The sequence below is a fragment of the Phacochoerus africanus genome, chromosome 2 (genome assembly GCF_016906955.1).
Source record: "Phacochoerus africanus isolate WHEZ1 chromosome 2, ROS_Pafr_v1, whole genome shotgun sequence".
Lineage (NCBI taxonomy): Eukaryota > Metazoa > Chordata > Mammalia > Artiodactyla > Suidae > Phacochoerus > Phacochoerus africanus.
The window spans coordinates 56946648-56972689 of record NC_062545.1 but is presented as its reverse complement, the minus strand read 5'-3'; the positions used below and the strand labels follow the sequence as shown (position 1 = coordinate 56972689).

The window sequence follows — 26042 nt, the reverse complement described above, 5'->3', positions numbered from 1 at the left end:
AGTTACTTGGTTTCTAGAGAACTTGAAAGTAGTTTTATTTTTATTGTAATGTATATTCATCAGTTATTTTCTCTATCTAGTCAGGTGTCTCTGTGTGTGTATGTCCTTTAGAGTTGTGTGTTGATGAAATATCTCCTTATTTAAAATGCTTGGAATCTTTTAGTTTTAAGATAAAACTTTGGATAAAGACAAATAGATGCAAATTATTGCTTTTGAAGTGGGTAAGCAATGAGATCCTGCTGTATAACCCAGGAAATTATATCTAGTTACTTGTGATGAAACATGATGGAGGATAATGTGAGAAAAAGAATATCTGTGTATATGTATGACTGAGTCACTTTGCTGTACAGTAGAAATTTTAATGGAAAAAATAAAAATTATAAACTTTAGACACTATAAACAATCATAACTTAATATATATTATACTTAAACTTTTAGCTTTGTGCTCTAAGTTGTATTCTTATAACAAGTTTAATTGTTCTAAGAGAAGGCCAAGTTTTTAAAATGTATTTATTTTATAAAGTGAGTAAAATGTTTAGATTGCAGGTTGGAATTTTACAGTAAAATATGGCCTCTGAAGTGATTTATTAATTTTAATCAAAACCGCTTTATTTTTCTAGGTGTTCATTGTACCCATGGTTTTAATCGCACTGGTTTCCTCATATGTGCCTTCTTGGTGGAGAAAATGGATTGGAGGTATTTGTTTCTTGTTTCTTGTTATAATGGAAGAAGAAATATTTGGTGATTGATAGAAAATTCTATTAAATTTTTAGTTTTAGCATTTTATATCGCCAAGTTTTTGGCGAGTCATGATTAATATGATTTGAAGTGATTTTCATTTTAGGTTTGATTAGTCAGTTAGAATGACATGTATTACCTGGTGTTCTACAAAGTAGCATTTTGAACGCTAGCTTATGGATCCCAGATATATTATGTATTTTCTTTTCTGGATTTTTTTTCCCACATTTTACAGATTTATCAGAGAGAATTTCTCCCAGTATTTTGTGTGCGTTTTTTCCTTTGAGGTTGATGTTTTTGTTTTTCTTTTCATTTTCAATGGTATCTTTTTAAAAAAATAGCTGTTGGTTACTCATAAAATCTTAAATACTATACAGAAAAGATATCTTTTGGGACAGAGTTATACTCAGTTTAAACCAATCAGCATGTCCTTATGAGCACTTGTTATTTGTGAAGTGCCTTTTTATTTTTATTATTATTTTTTTCTTTTTCAGCCGCACCAGCGGCATATGGAAGTACTGAGGCAGGGATTGAATCGCAGTTGCCGCTGTGACTTATACCACGGCTGCGTCAACAGCCGGATCCTTAACCTGCTGTGCCCAGGCTGGGGATGGAATCCACACCGCCTCAGAGACAACACTGGATCCTTAACCTGCTGTGACTCACCACAGCGCTTGAAGTGCCTTTTTAGATCCTGAGAGATTAGAACCTTAGTTACCTGGAATTCCTGAGAGAAGGAGATATGACTAAGTGAATTTACTCATTTACTTTGAGCGCCATTACTTTGTTTACAAAGCCTTTCAAGTGGTAGGTCCTACTCTAAATGTAATCAGCTGGATTACTGAAGTTCTCTTCTGCAGGCACTTCTAGCTCTGCCTTTCCGGCCCCTCAGACGCTCTACACCATAACCCAGACTCCTATCCTCTTCCCCTCAGACCTCGGCCAAGGCTTAGCCCCTCTCTAATGATCTACTCTTAACGGCCAGGTTTTTTGAAAGTTCCTGAAAAACCAGTGTGCTTTTACTTTTATTTCCTGTTGCTATTCACATTTCTTTGATGTTTCCGATTTGAGTCAGGCCTCAACCTTCAAGGGATTACTTAACTTCTTCGGAGACTCTACCCAGGTCTCATCTATATACGCATTACAATTTACGTGTAGAGTTTAGGAAATATCAATGTACCTTATATAGTTGTTTCAGAATGAATTTGTGCCTTAATAGATTGAATGCCTTGACAGTAGGCACTGTGATTTGTCCATTTTTTAAATCCTCTATTATACTTTGTATGGTGCCTTATAGAATTAGTGAATTTTGATAAATCTGCATAAATGGAGAGTAGTGAGGAAATTTGCCTGGTGTTTATTTTCCATAGTATTGAAGCAGCAGTTGCTACTTTTGCTCAAGCCAGACCACCAGGAATTTATAAGGGTGATTATTTGAAAGAACTTTTTCGCCGCTATGGTGATATAGAGGAAGCACCACCCCCACCTCTATTGCCAGATTGGTGTTTTGAGGATGATGAAGATGAAGATGAGGAAGAAGATGGAAAAAAGGAATCAGAACCTGGGTCAAGTGCCTCCTTTGGCAAAAGGAGAAAAGAACGATTAAAACTGGTAATGTTTAAAAGTATTATTGTAGTCTTTACCTTTTTCTTCTACAGGTTTATTAAGATTTATGCCAGTGGAATGTTGACTATGTTTTGTTTAGCTAGATTTCTAAGGTTATTTCATTCTGGTTATTTACTTATTTATTTTTTTCTGCTTTTTTTGGCATATGGAGGTTCCCAGGCTAGGGGACTAGTCGGAATTATGGCTGCTAGCCTATACCACAGCCACAGCAATACTGGATCCGAGCTGTGTCTGCGACCTACACCACAGCTCACGGCAACGCCGGATCCTTAACCCACTGAGCGAGGGTAGGGATCAAACCTACAACCTCATGGTTCCTAGTTGGATTCTTTTCCATTGTGCCACAGTGGGAACTCCACATTCCGGTTATTTCTAAAGCCTCTTGATAGCCATGGATCTTTGCCTTTTTTACGAAAAAAGTTTCGGTTATATAAATTCATCCTGTTTTTGTTTCTTAGGTATACCAAAGAACTCTTAGATGTTAGATTGAAAATTTACTATTGATTTGCAGAGTATTATGAGATTCCAACTAAGTAGTGAGTAAAATTACTAATGCTTTACAAAATTGTCCCATAGTTAAAAATAACTTTAAATATAAATTCTGCTTCTTTTTGTGGGTATAGTGTTTTCATATTTTTCTGTAAAGTTGAACTCAGAAGATTCTTATTTCTTCTATAGCTAATCCCACAAATATATGGTGTAGGCCAAATGTGAAAGTTAGGGAAAGTGTAGAGGTATTTAAGTGTTAATAAAGTTAATAATTAAGTAGTGTGGGATATCATGCATGGTTGAACAGTAAAGAGTGCAACTCATTTGTTAGGAATTGATTCATGGGCAAGGAAGAAAATGCCTTATTTTATGTAAGTCATAAAATACAGTTTTTTTTGGCTTAAAAAAGTCTCTTTTGAAAAACATTCTTTTAATATGTATTTATACATTTAAAATTTCAAGACTATGGCCACTGAAAAATATAAATTGTTTTAAAATATGGAAATAGTTTGAAAAATAATGTTTTTTAGACTAGCTCATTGTTTTTTGGATTTAGATATCTGACATTATTGAATCGATACTTAGAAAAAGGAGAATCACATTCTAAAAAAAGCCTAATAGCATAGTATTGCATATTATGACATCATTTTTGTGAGGGAATTCATCTGTATTTTAATTTTTTTTATTTTTTGTCTTTTTGCCTTTTCTAGGGCTGCTCCTGTGGCACAGGAGGTTCCCAGGCTAGGGGTCCAATCGGAGCTATAGCTGCCGGCCTACGCCGAAGCCACGGCAACTCGGGATCCAAGCCGTGTCTGCAACCTACACCACAGCTCACGGCAATGCCGGATCCTTAACCCACTGAGCAAGGCCAGGGACCGAACCCGCAACCTCATGGTTCCTAGTCGGATTCAGTAACTACTGAGCCACGACGGGACCTCCTGTAATTTTTTTAAGAATAACAGTCACGAGCATATGGTTTATGTGTTTTTGAATTATGTGTGAAAGAGTTTAACACTCAGAGTTACTCTTTTACAAAATTGGGTCAAGTTTGCAGGATTTTTTTTTTTCTTTGCCAGCAGAAAGTGTCTTAAAAATGACATTTTATGGTATCAAGTATCATTAAATCCCTATAGTTGCAGATGAGCTTCGAAGAGAAAAATAGCCAAGATGAGCATGCTTCTTTAGGGGAATAAATGACATATAAAACAAAATCCCAAGCCTAATTTCTGGTTTTTGTCAGATACTAAGAGGAGTGTTTAAAAATTCCCCACTCTGATTGTGGATTTACCCATTTCTCCTTGTAATTCTGTCAGATTACTTTCACTTCTGCAATTTCAGTTTGAGTTTTAAAATAGCTTTAAGTTCTTGGCTGAAGTTCTGCATCTTGTCACTTAGATTTTTGAATTTATTAAGCCTATTTTAAAGCCTATGTCAGATAACTCTAATATGCTGATATCCTCTGGGTCTTTTTTTAGTTTTTCTTCTTGTGTCCTTCCCCCCTCCCCCACATACCTGGGCATTTCTGCTTACTATACATTATGTGTGTAAAACTGGAAATAATTTGAGGCTCTATAGCTTGTTGTCTTCCTTCAGAGAAGGTTTACTTTTACTCCTACACGGGGTTAGGAGTAGAACATATTAACTCAGTCAGTAATTGAGCTGTTTAGAAGCTATGTTTCAGTTTTAGGGGGCTGGCCTATTTCTGGTTCACCCTAATTCCTGGAGTGTGACCAGGGAATTCTAACTGAAAGCCTGGAGATTAAGCAGGAGCCCTCTTCTTTGGTAGCCGGGTACTCCAGTGTTTGTTTTCCTGTTCTTGTGATAGTTGCTGAAAGTTCTTTTCAATTTCTTAGCCTCTCAGCTACTAGTTTTGAAACAGTGCCTATAGAGGAAAATCCTAGAGAAGCAAAGCTATACCAGATATCTAGCTCATCTCTCTGGGCTTCCCTTCTTCCTGAGTTGTTGGCCCTTCAGGTCCTTACTGCCTTTCTAATTCTCCAGTGTCTTCAAACAAGTACTTTCAACATTTTGTCTAGTATTTTCTCATGGCTGTAAAATTGGTCTAAATAAGCTAGTCTGCCATTTGCCAAAAGCAGAAGTTTCCCTTCTCTGTTCGTGGAAAAAGCATTTAGGTTTGATTTCTAACTGACAATGAGGAGGCAGTGATTTTCCAGAATATTTGTGCTTATACTTCCAAAGGCAGAGTTAAGAAAAAAGAAAATTCTAAAGTTTTATGCATATTGGGAGGCTTTTCCTCTTTTCAAATCATGATTAGTAAATACTGAAATTGTTAAATATGTTTTTTCTTTTTAAAAATAATATACTTACATTAAAGAAAGTTTGAAAATGAATAATCCTTAACTTTCACTCTATCACTGACATACATTTATTTATTTATTTATTTTTTGCTTTTTAGGGCCGCACTCTCGACATGTGGAGTTTAGGGCCGCACTCTCGACATGTGGAGGTTCCCAGGCTAGGGGTCTAATTGGAATCGGAGCTACAGCTGCCGGTCTACACCACAGCCACAGCAGTGCAGGATCTGAGCCATGTCTGGGACCTACATCACAGCTCACAGCAACCCCAGATCCTTAACCCACTGAGTGAGGCCAGGGATTGAACCCACAACCTCGTGGTTCCTAGTCGGATTCATTTCCACTGTGCCACGACGGGAACTTCTCACTCACATTTTTATCATCTTAAAAGAGTTTCTTATCATTTACTTGTCTATCTCTTTAATTTAAAAGTATACACAAGTGACATAAAGATCAGTTTTCTTTGTAAAATAAAAATGTGAGTATCTAGAAGTACATGGGAGTAAAAGTGATCTCTTCATGTCCACTTCCACTCTTTACTTTTTGGTAATCCTTCTAGATACTAACTTTTCTATGCATTTACATTTTCTATGCATTGTTCAGTTTTGACTTCACTCTCCCCATCCTTTTTTAACGTAAATGTATTTTTCTTTAGCTTTTTTTTTTTCACTTGGATACCTTTTCTCAGTACATACAGAACTCAGTACTTATAGAACTATCTAGCATCAGGGGGAACACTATAAAAAACAAACAACATTTCTTTAGAAGATATCAATCCATAAAATAATGGCAGACTACTACAAAGAAGAATCAGTTGGATATTGACACATTATAGTTATTTAGATAACCGACCAAGGAAGAAGAAAAATAAATGAGTTATGGACATTTACTAGATGGTTAGAGTTATCTTTTATGAGCAAACTCCGTAGTTAAGTCAGTACTGAGACTCAATATTTATTTGTTCTCTTAAATATTTAGCTTGTTCAACCACATAGACCTATTAAAATATTTCTATAGTAGTATCGTGAGAAAGCAAGCAGTTGGTTAAATGTTAATCATATTCCTGTTTTAGTCCTTTTTTACTGTTTGTTAAGAAGTAATGTTTATGTTTTGAGGATTAATTTATGCTAACTTGGCCTTTGCTTTTCAGAAGTTGTCATTGTTTTTTTTGACTTTGCTTAGGAAATACATGCTCATAAGTGAATCTTGATACTTTCTTCATGTAAAACTTAAAAAATTCTATGGTATTAGTACCTTCAGAATAAAAGTACTGAATATTGAATTCTTTGAATGCTTTTTCTTTTTAATTAGCATATACAAGGTGTAATTTTATCAGGATATTGAAGTTATTTCAGTATCTCAATAACAAAATATGTTGAAAAAATTTAACCACCTGGTTAAACTTTCCTTTAAAAATGCTCTTTCTTTGTTTAGTTATTGTATTTAATGGTAGAAATGGTTCCAAAATAGAAATTTCATTGGCTGGTAAAGAGAGGTGATGGTGTAGCAGGAGAGGAATGGTACTTTTTGATCCTTTGGCTCATAGAGTCTCTAGGGAAAATAAAGTGATGGCGTTTTAGATAATATAAAATATGATTCAGAATTAGGGGCCAAAAGTAGGACCAGTATCTCCTGGGTTGACTTAGGACTCTTCTAGATTTGACAGGGATATATATGCACTAAATATTGTGTTCTTTTTTTTTTTTTTTTCTTATGAAGTAGTTTAAGTTGCCGAATCTTTGCCAGGAGGTTGATCATTGCAGACTGCAGACCATATTTTTTTACTCCCTAATTACATTAATAACTAGAGTTGTTTTATAGATTTTTCTTGAGACTGATGCCAGCCCTCTTATGGGTCTGAAAGTAATTGTAGCTTGAATCTAGACAATTTTTTTAGTCTTTAAAGTTTCCAGGGGTCTTCTTTATTTATTCGAGATATAAATTCTCCATCTGCTTCACTTCTCTGTGATACTTAAAAAATATACTTGCTATGAAATATAATAAGACATTTTATGTAGTTCTGAGATTAAAAAGAATTTAGATTAAAAATTCAGTGATGAGTAGTATTTAATTTTTATGTTGATACATCCATGACTGTAGTTCAGCCACTTTGTTGACTGTTCAGCTCTTATTCTAATTTGCACAGGTGTGTATTGTAGGTGTTTGTCCCCTTAAAATCCAGAGTCTATCAGTGACACAACTTCCCTCTCCCTCTCCAAATGAGAATCATTGGTGAAGAGTATAGTATACCTCTGGGTTCAAATTCTCTTTTAACCACCTGAATAAATTACATGTAATCTTTATGCCCCCTTTACATTTGTGAAATAAATATAATACAGTCTACTTTTCAGAATTGTTATAAGGATGAGAGAAACGGTAAAATGCCAGATACTTTGCCTAGCTCTGAGTAAGTGGTAGCTAGATTGTTACTGCTGTTATGACTACTGAGTAGTACCCAGGGGTGCTTTGATAACATGATATAGACCCTGGGCTGTAAATGTACATTGAAAACCATATGCTGGATTAAGGAAAACTAGCCTACAATTCCAGGGGAGTTTATAGAGCCTTCTCTAGCAGATCATTTGTTGCATATTATTTGCTCAGATTTGTGAAAATAAATGAATCCATTATCTCTCAGTTGGTAAATGGATTTGAATGTGTTTTTCTTTTCCTTTTATTTTCAGGGTGCTATTTTCTTGGAAGGCGTAACTGTGAAAGGTGTAACTCAAGTAACAACTCAACCAAAGTTAGGAGAAGTACAGCAGAAATGTCATCAATTCTGTGGCTGGGAAGGGTAATAAACATTTTTAATTTTAATTAAGGTTTTAAATAAAAAAATCTCACTCTACAGTACTTAACATTAGTGCAAATAGTGACATAGCTTCTTTCTTTGCTCCTTAAAGTTTGTATTTTTCCATAGAGTACTTAGAAAGATGTCAGGCAAGAGTTTATCAGATTTTTCTCAAGATAAACGAGAAATAACTAGACTTTTGAAACAAAATTAGATGACTCACACGTCTTCCAGGAATAAAAAATTACTGTTTGGGTTTGATTCTACTGTTGCCAACTAATGTTTCAGTTGCCCTTATTATTCTATTAAGAGAGAAGAGGTGAAACTTGAATGTTTCTCATTTTCCAGTTTTTCTGTCATCAGAAACCTGGGAGAATCAACTTTAAATATGTTCTGTTCCTTACCATGACTTGAAGATGTTTATTGGACATTTCATGGGACAGGATTCAGAAGAGTTCACTGCTCTTACCTGCTTCTCTCAGGTCTTGGTGTGTCATCATTTCTGTTGATCATTGCTGTCTGTGGCAGAAAATTGTAATATAGCTGGAACATGATGAAACAGGATTATTGTTAAAAATTACTAACATAAAGAACTTTTGGACTGGCACATACATATCAATCAACTAGAAATAATTTCAACTAAAAAATGAAATGATGTCGAAGTGATACCAGTTTTAGTGTTCTGTTAAATCCTTGCCAGTGTACTTTAATCTTGATGTAAATTTCTCCTGTTTTGTCACTTCTGGGCACCTTTTGAGCAGAAACTTGCCAACCTTGCAGAGTTAGGCCAAATTGGCAGTGTCGTGATGGGGGAATATGGAGTCTAGAGAAATGTAAAAGCCTTAAGGCAATATTTAAACTTCTTCCTGAAGGAGTTCCGTTGTGGCACAGTGGAAATGAATCTGACTAGGAACTATGAGGTTGCAGGTTCGATCCCTGGCTTTGCTTAGTAGGTTAAGGATCCAGCGTTGCTGTGTGCTATGGTGTAGGTCAGCAGCTGTAGCTCTGATTGGACCCCTGGCCTGGGAACCTCCATATGCTGTGGGTGCGGCCCTAAAAAAAAAAAAATGAAAAACAAAAAAAAACAAACTTCTTCCTGAAATGAAAGACTTATAAACATACTTGTTTTACTGTTTACATCATATATATTAATATTTAAAAATTAGCCCAATAGTCATAGTGGTGGCAATTAGGATCTTGTTAACTTGTGCTCTAAAATGTCAGGAAAAGATAACTTTTTGTTAGCATACTTGTGAAAACTGATATTCCAATCGATGTTAATCTCATGATAGGGAGAACATTGTGATAAATGTGTAGCTTTTGAGATTGGTTTAGAACATGTATTGCTTTATATGGATACCTGTCATAATAGTAATACAGCGTTCTTCTTTCAGGTCTGGATTCCCTGGAGCACAGCCTGTTTCCATGGACAAGCAAAATATTAAACTTTTGGAGCAGAAGCCATATAAAGTAAGCTGGAAAGCAGATGGTACTCGGTAAGTTAGACTTCTAGAAAAAGTTGTACTAGTAACCTGAATGCCTGAGGAGTATTGTTTTGTTGTTAGAGAAGTTTTGCACTCCTGAGAGTGACTCCACTTGGGGCAGGGATTGAACCCGTGCCACAGCAATGACTTGAACCACTGCAGTGGCAATGCTGGATCCTTAGCTTGTTGGCCACAAGGGAACTCCAGTTTTGCTAGTATTCTTAAGCTGTGTAATACTGTTAACTCTCATTCAGCTAAATTTTTGGTTTTAGAGTTATGTTAGTTTGACATAAATCTATACCAAATTTAAATATGAAAATGTTTTTTCTTAATAATATTGTGCTTTTTGGTATGTCTGCCACCCACTACATTGTCTTTAATGATTGTTGGGCACTTCTAAAATTAACAGATGTGTTATCAGTATATAATCTAAAAATTACCAAGTCTCCTTGATTCATTCTGAATTTTGTTCTTTTGTTAGTTTTTCTTTTTCTCTTAATCCTTGTTAATAATTTTTATAATTTTATACTCTTAAGATTGTATTCTTACAACAAAGCTTATCTTCAAATTTCATATTCCTAAATTTAAAAATATTTATTAGTATAAGTTTTTTTATAAATTTTTTTTTTTTTGTCTTTTTGCCATTTCTTGGGCCTCACCCGCAGCATCTAGAGGTTCCCAGGCTAGGGGTCTAATCGGAGCCGTGGCCACCAGCCTGCGCCAGAGCCACAGCAACGCGGGATCCGAGTCGCGTCTGCAACCTACACCACAGCTCACGGCAAGGCCCGATCCTTAACCCACTGAGCAAGGCCAGGGACTGAACCTGCAACCTCATGGTTCCTAGTAGGATTTGCTAACCACTGCGCCACGATGGGAACTCCTATTAGTATAAGATTTATGCTTCCTCAATAACATTCAACTTTTTCTTTCTTTTTTGTAATCCATTTTTTATATCTTTGCTGTGTGTATTTATTCATTCTGCAAATCTTATAATAGTTGAGATAATTATTTTAACAGATATTAATGTAAAAGTCTTTCATGATGAAGAAAATATTTTAAAATAATTAGGAGTACATATTTCAATTTTTTCCCCAGCTTTGTATGTAATATGGTATTAACTGTCATCATTATGTCATGCATTATATCTTCAGAAATTATTTGTCTTATAACTGGCAGTTTGTACCCTTTGACCAGTACCTCCTCATTTTCTCCACCCTCTCAGCTCCTGGAAACCCACCGTTCTATTCTGTTTCTGTGAGTTGGCTTTTTTAGATTCCACATGTAAGTGGTACCATACAGCATTTGTCTTTCTCTGTCTGACTTAATACCACTTAGCATAATGCCTTCGAGTTCTGTCTGTGTTGTCACAAATGACAGGATGTCCTTCTTTCTCATGGCTGAATAATATTCCATTGTATATATATACATATGCCACATCTTTATCTGTTCATCCGTTGGTGGATACTTAGGTTGTTTTCATATCTTGGCTGTTGTGAATAATGCCGTAATAGAAATGGGAAAGAAGATATCTCTTCAGAATCTTGTTTTCATATTTTAGTATTAAAAGGCTCTTTTGAAGTTAATATGGGTTGAATATAACTTTTAGGAAAAGTCTTTGAGTGCCAAAGTGATAACTATGTCTTTTTTATCATGCTGTCTTCATCTGTATTTCACTTGTGATGACCTTAAAAGCTACATATTGAAATATGGAGCAGGGCAAATACAATTTGATTTTAATATTAGGTTAATATAGTGATATTATTTCAACATGACATGCTTTCTGGTAATTTATTATACTTTATTTTTATTATTTGGGGATGTATCAAAATACTTTCTTTAATTTTTTTTTTTTTTAGTGGAAACAATCTTTCTCTTCAACTTAGCATTTTTTAGCTTTTTTTGGATTTTGTTGGTAACAGGTTCCTTAAATAAAGTTCAGAAAATAACAAATAAGGAGTTCCTGTCGTGGTTCAACAGTAAAGATCCTGACTAGTATCCATGAGGACTCAGGTTCAATCCTTGGCTTTGCTCAGTTGGTTAAGGATCTGGCATTGGCGGTGAGCTGTGGTGTAGGTCTCAGACATGGCTTGGATCTGGTTTGGATTTGGCGTTGCTATGGCTGTGGCATAGGCCGGTGGCTGCAGCTTCAGTTCAACCCCTAGCCTGGGAATTTCCATATGCTGGGGGTGCAGCCCTAAAAAAAATGAGAGAAAAAAAAAAGAAAGAAACTAACAAATAAAAAGAAGAAAATAAAAATAGTTAATTTATCACCTGGGAGATAACCTCTACCAATATCATAATACTGACATTATTCTTGTGGTTGTAAAGCAGTTATTGTTTTTAATATTAATACTTGGTATGATGACTCCAAATAGTTAAATAACAAGTATGTTTTACATATATATATGTTCTTTGTTTATAGTATTTTGAATTTACTTTAAAAAGGAACTAGCTTTAAAAATAATACATGATAATTCAAGCAGTGTAGAGAGATAAAGTGAAAAAGTTGTTTACCTTGTGTGTTTCCAGGAGTATTCATTCTGTAAGGATGAATCTACAAGGATGGATATAGTTAAAGATTCACAGATATAGACAGTTTGGGTTATTTTCCTCTTCCATGTCCTCCTCCCCATACATATATATTTTTGAAGGATAAGTAAAATGAGCCTCATTGCTTATTTTCAGAATGTTAAAATTATACTTAACTGTTTGGATTAGAATACGTTTAGAATCATGTCTGTTAAATTGGTAATAAGGATCAGCAGAAGTTAAGTTGTTGAGACATATATTTTTAATATATATGTTATATATAGTATATATGACAATACATATTTTAATATTATATATATAACATATATATAATATATATTTTAATAGTGTATATATATATAACAGTGTCTTAACAGATGGGTTTATTCCCTGCTTCTTTGAATGGAGAACTAGTGCAAAAGGTGAGAAGCAAAGGTGTCTGTCTCTAGGCTTTGTACTACAAAATAGTCTGGGGGTTTGGGGGCACGAGGCAGAGCTTTGATCTGATGAGTTTCATATTCTGGATCTTCTTACTGCTGCGTTGCCTCCTCCGTAATACTCAGGCTGTAGTCCTGGCAAACCTTGAGCAAAATAAGGTCTGCAAACTATGTCATTTGTATTCTGCCCTCCTTCTCCCCTTATCCCCACAGTTTTATAATCCCTTTTCTGTATCTAAGTATTGTCAGACCCCCTAAATTATTAGCTAAAGTAATTTGAGCTATTGTTTTGTTTTGTTTTGTTTTTTGATTGCAGAGACAATGCCGAATTCTTAACCTGCTGTGACATAGTGGGCACTCCTAGTAGAATTTTTTTGTGTACTTAGTTTATTAACAGAGTTTGTAATGCAATAAAAAGTAACAATTTTCAAAATTCATTCAAAATGCAACATCTGTGTGAAAGTGGTAGACAATTATATAAAAATTTTAGAATTAATCTTTATTTTAATTTAATCTAGAGATTAAATACTATAAATTTAATTTAAATGGTTTCTGAATTCTTACCTAAATAAAAACCAAATTATTATTTTTTGTAACTACTATTGTAATGCAAGTAATAAAGTAAAAGAAAATGACTCAGAATTTAAGAAAAATGTATTGTGAAGTTCCCTGGTAGCTCAGTGGGTTAAGGATCTGGTGTTGTCACTTCTGTGGCTTAGGTTGCTGTGTGGTGCCAGTTTCATCTCTGGCCTGGGAACTTTGACATGCCACAGGCATGGCCATAATAAAAAAAAATAATAAAAAAATTATTGCTATGTGAATAATTTGTAGTAGACAAGCAAAGCCTTCTAATGAATCAATAATCATAATGAAAGCAAATCTCATGAGGGCTGAAATGTTTGTCTTTTTAAACTACTATGTCCCTCATGCCTAGAACAGTGCCTGGCACATGGTGGGCACTCAGTAAATGTTTATTGGATGAATTTGTCTGTGAAGCTGCCAGTCTTCACATGAAAGCCATGGAAACACTTATGGTAGTTGGGAAATTTTGAGATTTTAAAAGATCACATTAATTTCAAAGCAAACATGTGAACCATTTAGCCAAAAAAAAAAAAAAAAAAAAAGAGAAGCGTATTTCAAGGAGAAGGATACTAGGGTAAAATAAAGCTAGACGGCCCTAAGAAAGAACTTTTGTTTGGATATATGTAAGATACATGTGGTCCATTCCCCCCTCCTCCCCGCCCCCAAGTTGTTGTAAAAGGGTTAAGTGAAGTAATTTAAAATACCATACAAACACACATATAATACACAGACATATACAAGCATCCTTGCTTTAAGAAAAACTGAATATGCAAAGTAAATGTGGGACATGGCTTGCAAGGAAAATTATTGCGGAAATAAAAGGAAAACCACTTGGACATTTATGGAAATGTAGTTTATAGTCAGCTTTTTATAACACGTCTATTTAAGTGAAATACACTTGTATAATGCTCCTTGGAGGAAATCATAGACAGATTCATTTCTCCTGAACCCTGGGCTGGGCATCCTCCTCTTTCATGCATTCAGAAATGAAATTGAAAGCGTATTACCTCCAGGGCTCTGTGTCAGGTGCTGAATGGATCAGGAATGCTTAAGACAGAAGCCTCATCTGTTAAGTTTTTCACCTAATTCACAGTGCAGCAAATGTTTTCTGTTAGGGCTAGATAGTAAATGTTTTTAGGCTTTGTGGTCATGTGGTTTCTGACTCAGTTACTCAGCTCCGCAGTGCAAAAGCAGCTATATTCTGCTGTTCCCACAGAAAGAAATGAGTGTAACCATGTTCCAATAAAATTTTATTTATAAAAACAAGTTGTAGGCCAGAGTTGGCCTTTTGGTCATAGCTTACCAATGTATGATTGAATACATTCTTTTGAAAAAAGACTATTTTAACATCTCAGGTTTTTTCTTTCTTTATAAGAAAGTGTAAAAGTGAACTCAAGGTAAGAAGACATAAGTTTAATATAAAGACATTTTTGTTTAAAAATTTACCTCAGTAAATTATAAAAATTGAAATAAGTTCTTCTTCTCATTAATTGTGTGTTATTTGTTAGCCCCTGGTACTCTGACAGGATTTTTAATGCAAGTAATTCATTAAATATATAAATTTGAAAGGTGAATTGTCTTTTTTTCCTCAAAAATTTCATGTCCCTGCCTTTGTTATAACCGAGTACTCAACGTGTGGTCATGCTATATGTGTCCTGACAAAGGTACTTAGTGACTTGTAGAAATAGCTGTTGTGTGGATAAACTATTTACAAGATGTTCAGGCAGCTTCTGTATTTGCTGCTCTGATGGTTTTTATACAGAACAGTGTAATTACCCCAGGTAGTTACTAACCTGCTTGCATCCTTTGACATGTATCTCATTAATATTGTTTGTAGCAGATGTTTATTCTAATGAATGGAGCTTAATGTTCAGACAGGAGTAGTGTGGATAAAGTGGTATGCTAGGAATGTTTTCTATACTGAGAGGAATATTAAAGAGGTTTTGGATGTCTCTGGAATAATTTTCAGTGAACTACAAACAAACTACGTTTTTATACTATTTAGGAACAGAATGCGTAAATCAAGTAATATCAATGAAGTGATGATGTGTATACAACTGTAATTTAGATTTGCTCACTTAGCTATTTTTAAGTTCCACTTGAGGGAGGACATCAGAGCAAATATTAATTTTTGTTTAGCTCTAGTTTTCTTTTGACTGAAAAGCAAGTAGTTTATGATATATATATGACATAAGAACTTTGTATATTGCTATTAAATAAGAATTTATCTCCTATCTTATTTCTAATAAGTATTAGTTAGATCTGTAACATTATATCTAACAGAAACTCACTAGTAAAAAAAATTTCACTTGGAAAGGACTTGTAATTTTTAAATTATTTTGGAAAGACTTAGCGTTTTTGTGAATGTGTTTGAGGGGCCAAAATCCAGAAAATAAAATATTTGCTTTAATCATATAACTAGATAGTGGCAAAATCAGCAGTACAACCCTGGTCTTCTGTTCTTTAGCTTCCCCGCCCCCACCATAGTTCTTTATTCTAGAATTGGGACGTCTAAAGTATGGTTGAAGGTAGTTTTCTTCATTATATAGTCAACTAATTTTGAGACTTATTGATAGTTTAATGTCATACCTCTGGTGATAACCAAAAACCCTTTGAGAGAATGTGGACCAGATTATATAATTTAAAAACTCCAGTTCAGTTTTTCCAGCCTTCCCCCCACCCTTTTTTACCCCTGTTCTTGCTCATGGGGAGGTTTGAATGGCTAGGGATCGAACCCAAGCCACAGCTTTGACAATGCCAAGTCCTTAACCATTAGGCCACCAGGGAACTCCCTCTAGCACTGCGGTTTTTTTTTTTTTTTTTAGCAGTAGTTTCAAAAAAACCCTGAATCCCTATGTACTATGAGGAATTCAGGCCACTTTTCTTGCATCTGGGAGGAACACAATAAAGCCATGATGCTGGTTTTTTTTTTTTTTTTTTTTTCCTTCTCATGGAGAAGGGAGACAAGGAGTGATTAAAGGTCAGTCAGAAGCACTGTTTACTGATCTGAAGTTATAAGTGGTGATATCTGGTAGTAAATTGGTTAAAAAAGAAAGTAGTGGAACTCATTTTACTTTTAATCCTTCTCCAAGCCCAAATCTTACTTGGAGCCCCATTATATAAAAGACAAAAGTGGGACTGTTTTAGTTGTTGAACATTTCAGGGCAGCAGCATTCTGGGTGATCTCTAAGGTCACCATGGAACTTTTTAGGGCAGCAAGTCCCAAGTACCATTGTGTGTTTGGGTTACATTATCATCATAATTATATTACTAGTTTGTTAATTTAAAAAAAAAGTAATTCAGATATCCAAATCATAGGCCTTAGTTGGCTCTGAGAATTTGCATTTTTGAAAGCACCCCAGTTGATCTTGATTTCTAACCAGGTTTGGGAACCACGGCCTCTAGTGCCCTGTTGGACACAGTTTAAAAATCAGTGCCTTAGGAGTTCCCGTCGTGGCGCAGTGGTTAACGAATCCGACTAGGAACCATGAGGTTGCGGGTTCGGTCCCTGCCCTTGCTCAGTGGGTTAAGGATCTGGCGTTGCCGTGAGCTGTGGTGTAGGTTGCAGACGCGGCTTGGATCCCGCGTTGCTGTGGCTCTGGCATAGGCCGGCAGCTACAGCTCCGATTGGATCCCTAGCCTGGAAACCTCCATATGCCACACGGGAGTGGCCCTAGAAATAGCAAAAAGACAAAAAAAAAAAAAAAATCAGTGCCTTAAACAAGAACAGTATTTGGCCAGCCATTGTGTTAAGGATACTGCTAAGAATTTGTCCACTAATTGATGAAAGGAAATTCATATAAAATGCTTATTAGTATGGTCAATAAATATTATTGTTGTCATAGTTTAAGACTCTTTGGAAAATCATTTTCACACGGTAACTATCGTGTGGTTTCCCAGAATTCATTCTCTGAGGATGTGGGATAGTTATTGTTCAGGAAGAAAAGTAGGTATCTAATACCTACTAGAATAGTAGGTATTCTAATATTTTAAAACCAGACTTTGAAATAGATATCAGCTAGTCACATCTTTAAGATTTACTGAAGGATAAAAGGTCCTTTATCAGTTTCTTCAATTCTGTCCTAAGTGTGAGAATTACTACTTTTTATTTGTAGAGATATTGTTTCTCAAATGATACTTAAAAATAAAAATCAACTAAATTCATTACCATATCTGGCAAGAAAACTCTTAGAGCTAAACAGATATAGGTAAAACGTCTGTTGCAATCCCTGGTTAGAATTTGAGGTTGCTCATGTTTTAGGAATAGCAAACATCTGGAACTTTGAAATGTTAGAAAAAAAATCCTTTTTTGTTTCTAAATTCTCTCTCTTTATGTATATATATTTGTTTCTAAATTCTCTCTCTCTCTCTCTATATATATATATATTTATTTTTAAATAGAGCTAGGCTACAGGACCCAAATATATAAGGAGGTTATATAGGGTAAAGAGATTAAACTTGTCTCTTACAGTCATATATACAGTTAACAGCTATTTATTGCACATCTGCCATATGCCAGAACTTTTGCTGAACTTAGGTAATTAGAACTAACCTATTTAATATGATCATTTTTATTTCTTAATGTGAGCATTTTCCATTTTTAGAACATACTTTAAAAAATATTATTTAATTGATGCCAAGATAAAATTTTTGCTATTATTGAAGCATTTGGACTGTTTCCAGTTTTTTTTTCTTTTATAAATAACTCCTAATACCCATCTTTGTGTAGGTTATGATGAAAACAGTATTACTTGATAAAGAGTATGGGAACTTCTAAAGTCCTTGCCACATCTTGCCAAAGGTTGTGTGATACACCTCAAACACCATCACCCAAAGTGCCCATTTTACTGCATCCTTGGCAATTTTGGGTAGTTTCATTTAGTATAAATAATAATGTAGCCAGGTTGACAATTGGAAAGTGAAACTTGTTATTGACTTAATTAGCATTTTGGAGAACATCAGTATGGTTGCACAAGTCTATTACGGGTTTTTTTGTTTTGTTTTGGTGTTTTTAGGGCCATGTGTGCGGCATATGGAAGTTCCAAGGCTCCCAGGCTGAGGGTTAAATCAGACCTACAGCTGCTGGCCTATGCCAGAGCCACAGCAATGCCAGATCCAAGCCATGTGTGCGACCTACACCACAGCTCATGGCAATGCCGGATCTTTAACCCACTGAGTGAGGCCAGGGATTGAACCTGTGTCCTCGTGGATGCTAGTTGGGTTTGTTACCACCAAGCCACAATGAGAACTTCTCTATTATGTATTTTGGCTATGGTAACAATTGTATTTTAACAGATAACACCTGTTGAGCACTTAGGTATGATAGGAGACATCATTCTGAGTCTTTTATACAGAGTATCTCATGTGCACAACTCTGTGAGGTATACGTGCTATTATTATCCCCATTGTCCCACCCTTTCTTCCTTTATTCCTTCCTTCCTTCCTTTCCTTCTTTCCTTCTTTCATTCATTCATTTGCTTCTTAGGGCCACACTCGTGGCATATGGAGGTTCCCAGGCGAGGGGTCTAATTGGAGCTATAGCTGCCAGCCCACAGCCACAGCAACACCAGATCCTATCCTACATCACAGCTCACGGCAACGCTAGGTCCTTAACTCAGTGAGGTCAGGGATTGAACCTGAAACCTCATGGATTTGTTTCCGCTGCACCACAATGGGGACTCCTATCCCTGTTTTCTGAAAGAGGAAAATGAGGCATGTAAAGGCAAGTAAGTTTTCCAAGTCCACAGTTATGTTAAGTAACAGGAATGGACTGAATGTGGGTGGTCTGATTCTAAAGTCTAGGATCTTTACCACTGTACTGTATATAATACATGTAGTTTTTCCCTTTGTTGTCAGATGCTGTCTTCACTATTCTTTTTCAGCATTTCTTTGGTTTTTTTTTTTTTTTTTTTTGCTCTTTCTTGGGCCACTCCCGTGGCATATGGAGGTTCCCAGGCTAGGGGTCTAATCAGAGCTGTAGCCACTGGCCTACACCAGAGCTGCAGCAACGCGGGATCCAAGCCGCGTCTGCAACCTACACCACGGCTCACGGCAACACTGGATCGTTAACCCACTGAGCAAGGGCAGGGACCGAACCCGCAACCTCATGGTTCCTAGTCGGATTCGTTAACCACTGCGCCACAACAGGAACTCCCCTCTTTGGTATTTTTAACTATTTTATTCTTATAGGTGAATTTTTGTCTTAAAATATGCTTATTGTGGTGATGTCCTCCTCAAATGGGGAGATGAGAAGTTCTCCTTGTGAGAACTTTTATCCCACTCTTTGGGATAATCAATGTTAAGGGTTGGTTGTTTGGTTTTCTGGACACAATGCTTCCATCTTCCTGCCTGCTGCTGTCTTTTCTCACTGCCTGATTCTCCATATAAATGGATATGATATAAGCTGTTCTGTTGTAAACTGGAGAAAACTTTACGTCAAATCGCTTTGTGGTGGTAACTGGAATTGCATTGCACCTTTCCCTTAATGGGAAAATTAGAAGAAATATTGCAGAAATAATATTTATTGCTTTACTAGATAACTATTAAGCTACAGGAGATAGAAGGTCTTGACAATACAAGGCACTGTAGGAAAACAATACAATTATTGCCCTTGAAACAGCTTTAAGATGTTTTAAGAGATGTAGTAAAACTGTATAGTACAGAGCAGAATAAATAAGGAGAGATAACAAAGAACTGCTAAGAAACATTACTTGATAGTCCATATGAAATATGAGTGCTCATTTTGATTTTAGGAGCATAATAATTGGTGTCCTAGATGGATGTTTACCTTTAGTAGTGGAATAGAGGAGATACACACTAGATATTTAGTATGGAATAGTACCACTAACCACACCAGAGGACATATGCCTCCTACTATGCAACTGTTTGTTGGATGAGATGTAAGGGGATTTTCATGCTTACTTTTTTGCAATTCCATGATCCTTTAAGAACTGGCTATTTGCTTGCCTGCTCTAGTCTATTATGTATGATAGTAGAAATGGTGTGTACTAGATTGGGTAAAAAGGAAAAAACAAATCTGTTCTTCTTTGTGAATCAGTGAAAAATTGTTTGAAAGCATTGTAATTGATATTTTAAGAGTGCCTGCCCCATGCACAAGAAAACAGAAAGTAATCAGCTAGGTCAGGGACAGATGTAAAATAAAACAAAGCCTTTGGCATATTTTTGATCTTTTTTTCTCATGAAGACTGATTGTTTTATAAAAACCAAAATGTTTTTCATACCTTTCATACCCAAACCATTTTAAGAGCCTTTTAAATTTTATTCTAGATCAAGGAAAATCCAAGTAATCCATGTGGCATCACTCTCAAATGGAAGGGCTGTTAAAAGGATACTGTATTTTACATATTTAATTTGTTCAAGGCTATGAAGTTCTAAAAAGCATAACCTGTAACATTCATGGTAATTAGTGCAAATGAATATATCATTTGATTTTATACTTTGAAGTCTAATATTCTGTGTTCTCATTTATGACCAGAGCTACTTAATCTAAAAGTAACTAATTAAAATAATCACGAGAGGCTTCTTAGTCTCAGAATAGATTCATGAAATTTATTTATCAGTATTGGAACTAATTACCTGATCTGTGCAAGAATAATAATTTTGTAGTATTCTGTTACCTAAAGATTTTCAAATCCTCTTAATTAGGTCAAGTTCAATGAATATGTCTATACTCTGCTAATAAACCTTTTCCATTTTTACTAGTTGTGACTTTTCTAATTTGGACTATATATGTATATATATAATATATATATATATATAAATATATATATATATATATATTATATATATACACACACACACATATAAAATGTCTTTGTTTTATTTTGTGATTCTGGTCACAAGATGAAAAGCTTTAATGAAAAAGATTATAGTGACTTTAAAAATATTTTCCCTCATTTTAAAAGTACTTTGTATTCATTGTGGAAGAATTATAAAGGGATGATAAGGAAAAGGGAAAAAAATGAAAAGCAGTCATAATTTCACCTGTTAGAGATGTTGCTGCTAACGTTGGTGTGTGTATTTCCAGATCTGTGTCTCTATATATAAATATTATTTTGTTAAGTGAAAATGTATTCATTACACAGTATTTTTTAGTGCATATTATGGGCAATGTATCATTCTTGGTGGTGGAAATTACAATGGTTCCTGCTATAATGGCACTTCTATTACATTTCCTACATACACTGTTTAGTATCTATGATTTATAGTTTAGTAATCTGCTATTTTTAATTAATGAACCCTAAATATTTTTATTTCACTAAACATTTTTCTGTTAGTGGACCAAAATAAACTTCTTTATTAAGGTAGTCCTTGCTTATGGTTAGATAAATCAAGTAGTACTAGAAAGTTTATGATTTAGATCCCTTCCCCATCCCTTCCTTCTATCAGTTTTGCTCCCTAAAGGCAACCACTTATTAACTATTCTTTTTTTTTTTTTTTTCTTTCTTTCTTTTTAGGGCCGCACCTGCAGCATATGGAGATTCCCTGGCCAGGGGTCTAATCGGAGCTACAGCTGCCAGCCTACACCACAGCCACAGCAACTCGGGATCTGAACGCGTCTGTGACCTACACCACAGCTCATGGCAACGCCGGATCCTTAACCCACTGAGTGAGGCCAGGGATCGAACCTCATGGTTCCTAGTCAGATAAGTTTCTTGCTGTGCCACGACAGGAACTCCTCATTCTTTTTTTTTTTTTAAACTTACTTTGTGGTTATCCCCAAACCGCTGTATAATTAATATGTTTATGTTGCTGTTTATTAAAATCAACTTTAAGTGAGTTCTTAACATGTTCACTGAGGAGGTAGCCCACCAAAATCTCTGTGCCCCTTTCTCCCTCCTTGTTTCTCATAGGTAAAAGATTATTGTTACTTCCTCATTGATCATGCCTGTGTGTTTATTCTAACTTAACACCCTTACGTAGTGTTTCTTAAAGTCTTCTAAGATGAGGACTTTAGAGTTCCCTGTCTTCCTTTACTTCTGTATGTCAGCTCTAACTCTAATAGTGTCAACTCTGTTTACATCTACATGCTGTTCGTTAAACGTAAGGTTTTTGTTTTCTGTAAGTGTATGGCTGAATTTGAACTCTGAAAATACTTAATTTTTTCACTGGAACTGGTTTAGATTAGTGGAAAGAAATAGATTTCCTTTTTTTTTTTGTTTTTGTTTTTAGGGCTGCACCTGTGGCATATGGAAGTTCCCAGGCTATCAGTTGAATTGAGCTGCAGCTGCCATCCTGTGCCACAGCCACAGCAATGCAGGATCTGAGCCACATCTTCAACCTACACTACAGCTCATGGCAATGCCAGATGGTCAACCCACGGAGTGAGGCCAGGGATTGAACCCACACTCTCATGGACACTAGTCAGGTTCATAACCTGAGCCATAATGGGAACTCCCTAGATTTCCTTTTTTATGGCATGAAAAGAAATCACTGTAATATTTCAAACACATAGGATTTTTTTTTTCTCTTTTTTTAAATTTTATGGCCACATCTGTGGCATATGGAAGGTTCTAGGCCAGGGATTAAATCTGAGTTGCAGCTGTGACCTGTGCTGAAGCTATGGCAGCCCCAGATCCTTTAACCCACTGTGCCAGGCCAGGGATTGAATCTGCACCTCCACAGTGACCCAAGCCATTGCAGTCAGATTCTTAACCCACTGTGCCACAGTGGGAATTCCCACAGAGGGATTTAATACATAGAGCGGGGTTCAAAGGCTTCGAAAGGATATAGGAGCAAAAGGATCACCTGGTGATCCAGCTGCTACTACCTCTGATTAGAGCCTGGTTGCCATGTGCTGCTGAGACTTGGAGGAGGCACTGCTCCTCTGGCTGCTGCTGTTGGGATGCACTCCCCACTGCGGCACTGGAGCCAAGGAGGGGCCCATCCTCCTGTGGCTGCTGTTGTAAATGGTTCGTTCTGCCTGAGATGCTGCCAGAAGCAGGTCACTAGGTTTTTCCCTTCCTCCTTTTCCCCCTAGTCTCCTTCCAGGGAGCTGGAAAGTGTTCTTTGCTTACTTCTCAACTGCAGATCCACTGAGAACGCAGCAGTGAAGGAATGGAGCTGACTGAGAAAGCTAACTTGCTCAGAGTTCTCAGTCATACCTAATCTGCCACTTTGAGTGGAATGTTCCTTTTGTTGAATTTAAATAGTTTCTTTTTTAACTCTAATAATTGCCTTTCCCCTATAAAGTTTTTTCCAAGGTTTTAGTCATTTATTTCTTTTTTCAATTATTTTTTGTTATGCTAAAACTGCTTTTCTCTTTTAGAGCCTTCTATGATTTCTAGCCTTTGTATGATGCTCTGTCCTCAACATTTTCCTAGTAGGATCTAGTTGTCTGGGATTTTGTGTTTTTCTTTCCTCCCCTGTCTTTCCATCCCTTTTCTTTCTTTCTTTAGATTTATTCTCTCACTTTGCAGAGGCACCTCTTTAGTTCACATCCTAAGAAAGTATGTGTAGGAAAAAACCCCACATATACTTAGGTGTATGAAAATGCTGTCACTCTGGTCCTATATTTAGTGGTTTGACTATGTATAAAATTTTAGATTAGAAGTGATTTTTCTCTTTAATATTCTTTTAAAAACTTGACTTCAGGATTCCCTGGGGACCTTTAAGAGCTGGCATTTAAGATTTGGCATTGTCACTGCTGTGGCTCAGGTTCTGTCCCTGGCCCAGGAACTTCTGCATGCTGTGGATGTGGCCAAAAGAAAAAAACAAACAAACAAATCAGACTTAGATATCTTCTTTTAACCTCTGCCACTGATAAAAGGTCTGATATTATTCTGATTAACTTTTTGTAAGTGCTGTGCCTCTGGGTACCTTCAGGATTTTCTCTTTATTCTTGCCTTAAAGTTTCCCAGTGCTTTCTGATTATATGGGGTTCTCCCACTTCTACCTTTCCATTCATTGTGCTGAGTGCTTGGTGATCTCTTTGAATCTGAAAATCTGAGTTATTCCACTAATGGAAATTTTATCTGATATTTTAGTTCCTCTTTTTTTAAATTTTCCTTTTCTAGCACTACCATTGGTGGTTATATCCCCTAGATTCTTTTTTCTTCTCTGATCTTTTTCAGAGCAAGTGATTCAAGATATTCCAAGATATTCAGGATGAAAGTAGTAGTCTTTTTATAATCTAAGTTAATCTCAAAGTGATTTACAATGAACTCTGTCATATTCTTTTTGTTGGAAGTGAGATGCAAATCCAGCTCATACTCAAAGGGTGGGAGATTAAGCCCCACCTCTTAAAAGGAAGAGTGTCAATGAGTTTGAGAATTTGTGGACCTGTTTTGAAAACCACCAGTTGTCTTTATATTTAAAAAAAAAATCTAACTTTGTTATCATTTTGATAGTATCTCGAGAGGAAAAGGAGCCATACTGGATCATTATATTCCATTATATGAATGCACCATAATTTATTTGAGAAATCTTGTGTGATTGAAAATGTAGATCATTTTGACATTTTTGCTTTCATAAAAAACAGTACTGTAATAATATTATTCTAGGTAATTTTTTCATATGAGTTCTTATTACCTGATAGTTCATTACAATCATTTCTTGCTCCATTCTGTATATACTAGAATGCACTTGTGGGAATACATCCACACTTTTTTAAAGTAAGAAGCTCCAATGTATTAAATATCTTTGTGGGGTTTTTTTGCAGTGATATTTAAGGACCATGTTTTGAATTAATATATTTTAATGATTTATTAAACAGATTTATGACTGAAAAAATTTTTTCCTATCACTTTTGGTTTAGTTTTGGCATTTTATGATTGCACTAGATGGCAGCAGAGGACCAGCTTTAATCAGGCTGCTTTTGTGATGCAGTAGCATTCTATTACCTAGTGCACTGTTTTTCCAATACATCTCAAAACATTAGTTTGGGATTATTAAGAATTTAGTAAGGATTAGTGGGATCATGTATACAATAGTATTGAAAGCATAGGAGTTTTGCTTACGTTTCCTTGTTCTTTTGTGCATCACATCTGAATTATTTGTAGATGACGATGTAGTGTCATTTTGGAACTATTTTTGTAAAAGCGATTTTGCCATATTAAAGTCTCTGAAAATGGTTTGTTTGCTTCAGGAAACTGATGTTCTTATGTTGGAATCTTAGAGAGTGAAAGGATGATTTGAAGATTCTCATTTATACCATCTGGGTTTTGCTCTCAATTGTTTGGGTTGGGAGCAAAGGTTTCTGTAGAAAAACTTGATATTGGAATGTAACTCTTCTATTTTAGATAGTGAAATTTATGTTCATAAGGGTGGAAAAGTTGGTAGGCCTGTACCTGGTATATGAAGAATAGTGATTTTAATATATGTGATCTAATTATATTTTGGGAAATAAATTTCTATAACTATATACCTTCTTTGAAAAAAAATCATGTATCATCTAATATTTTTAGTTTCTTTAGGAACTATATTCAGCTTTTGCGTGTTTATGGTAATCTGGTTCTCAAAAGGCATTAGTATCTGTGAACTAGGTAAAGAAATTGGAAGTGGGTAATTCTGACAACTCTTTTTTCAATCGTGATATCTGATTTGATGATTTTATATGTAGCCCATCTTAGTACAGTATGTCCCTGGCTTTTAGCTGAGCTCTGATGTTGCTGCTATTGCTGATGTTTTTGCTGGCAGGTGAGCTTTTTGGGACAACTTTTATTTTAGTAACACCTCAGACTTTAGAAAATTTAAGTTTTAAAATATTTTTGCATGGGCAGAGAACTAAATTGTTTCCCCATGAATTATTTAAAATGGCTTTTAAGCCTTTTAAGAGTTATATTAGCTTGATAAAATGTAAACTACTGGCTAGAGGTACATAATAATATATATCTAAAACAAAACTGTTGCTTAAATTGTGAATTTTAAGCAAATGCACATTGAATCGACTCTGTGATCTGGCCTTGGTAGTTGCCTTAATATTAGGAGTCCATATTGTATTTTTGTAATCTCAGTGTTTAGCTATTGACATTGTTGTATCTAGAATTGTTCCCAGTACTTTTATGTGAACATAAACGAAGACCGTTGTGAA

General features: G+C 35.5%; 1 protein-coding gene across 2 annotated transcripts in view; it reads left to right on the top strand.

The window, feature by feature from the left end:
- RNGTT (RNA guanylyltransferase and 5'-phosphatase) overlaps positions 1-26042 on the top strand; it is a 205861-nt gene that overhangs the window by 21898 nt on the left and 157921 nt on the right. For both annotated transcript variants that reach the window (XM_047760902.1, XM_047760913.1), the window contains exons 5-8: positions 621-696; positions 2109-2349; positions 7853-7962; positions 9354-9455. In XM_047760902.1, coding sequence (XP_047616858.1) covers positions 621-696; positions 2109-2349; positions 7853-7962; positions 9354-9455 — 529 coding nt within the window. The remainder of the gene's footprint in view (positions 1-620; positions 697-2108; positions 2350-7852; positions 7963-9353; positions 9456-26042) is intronic.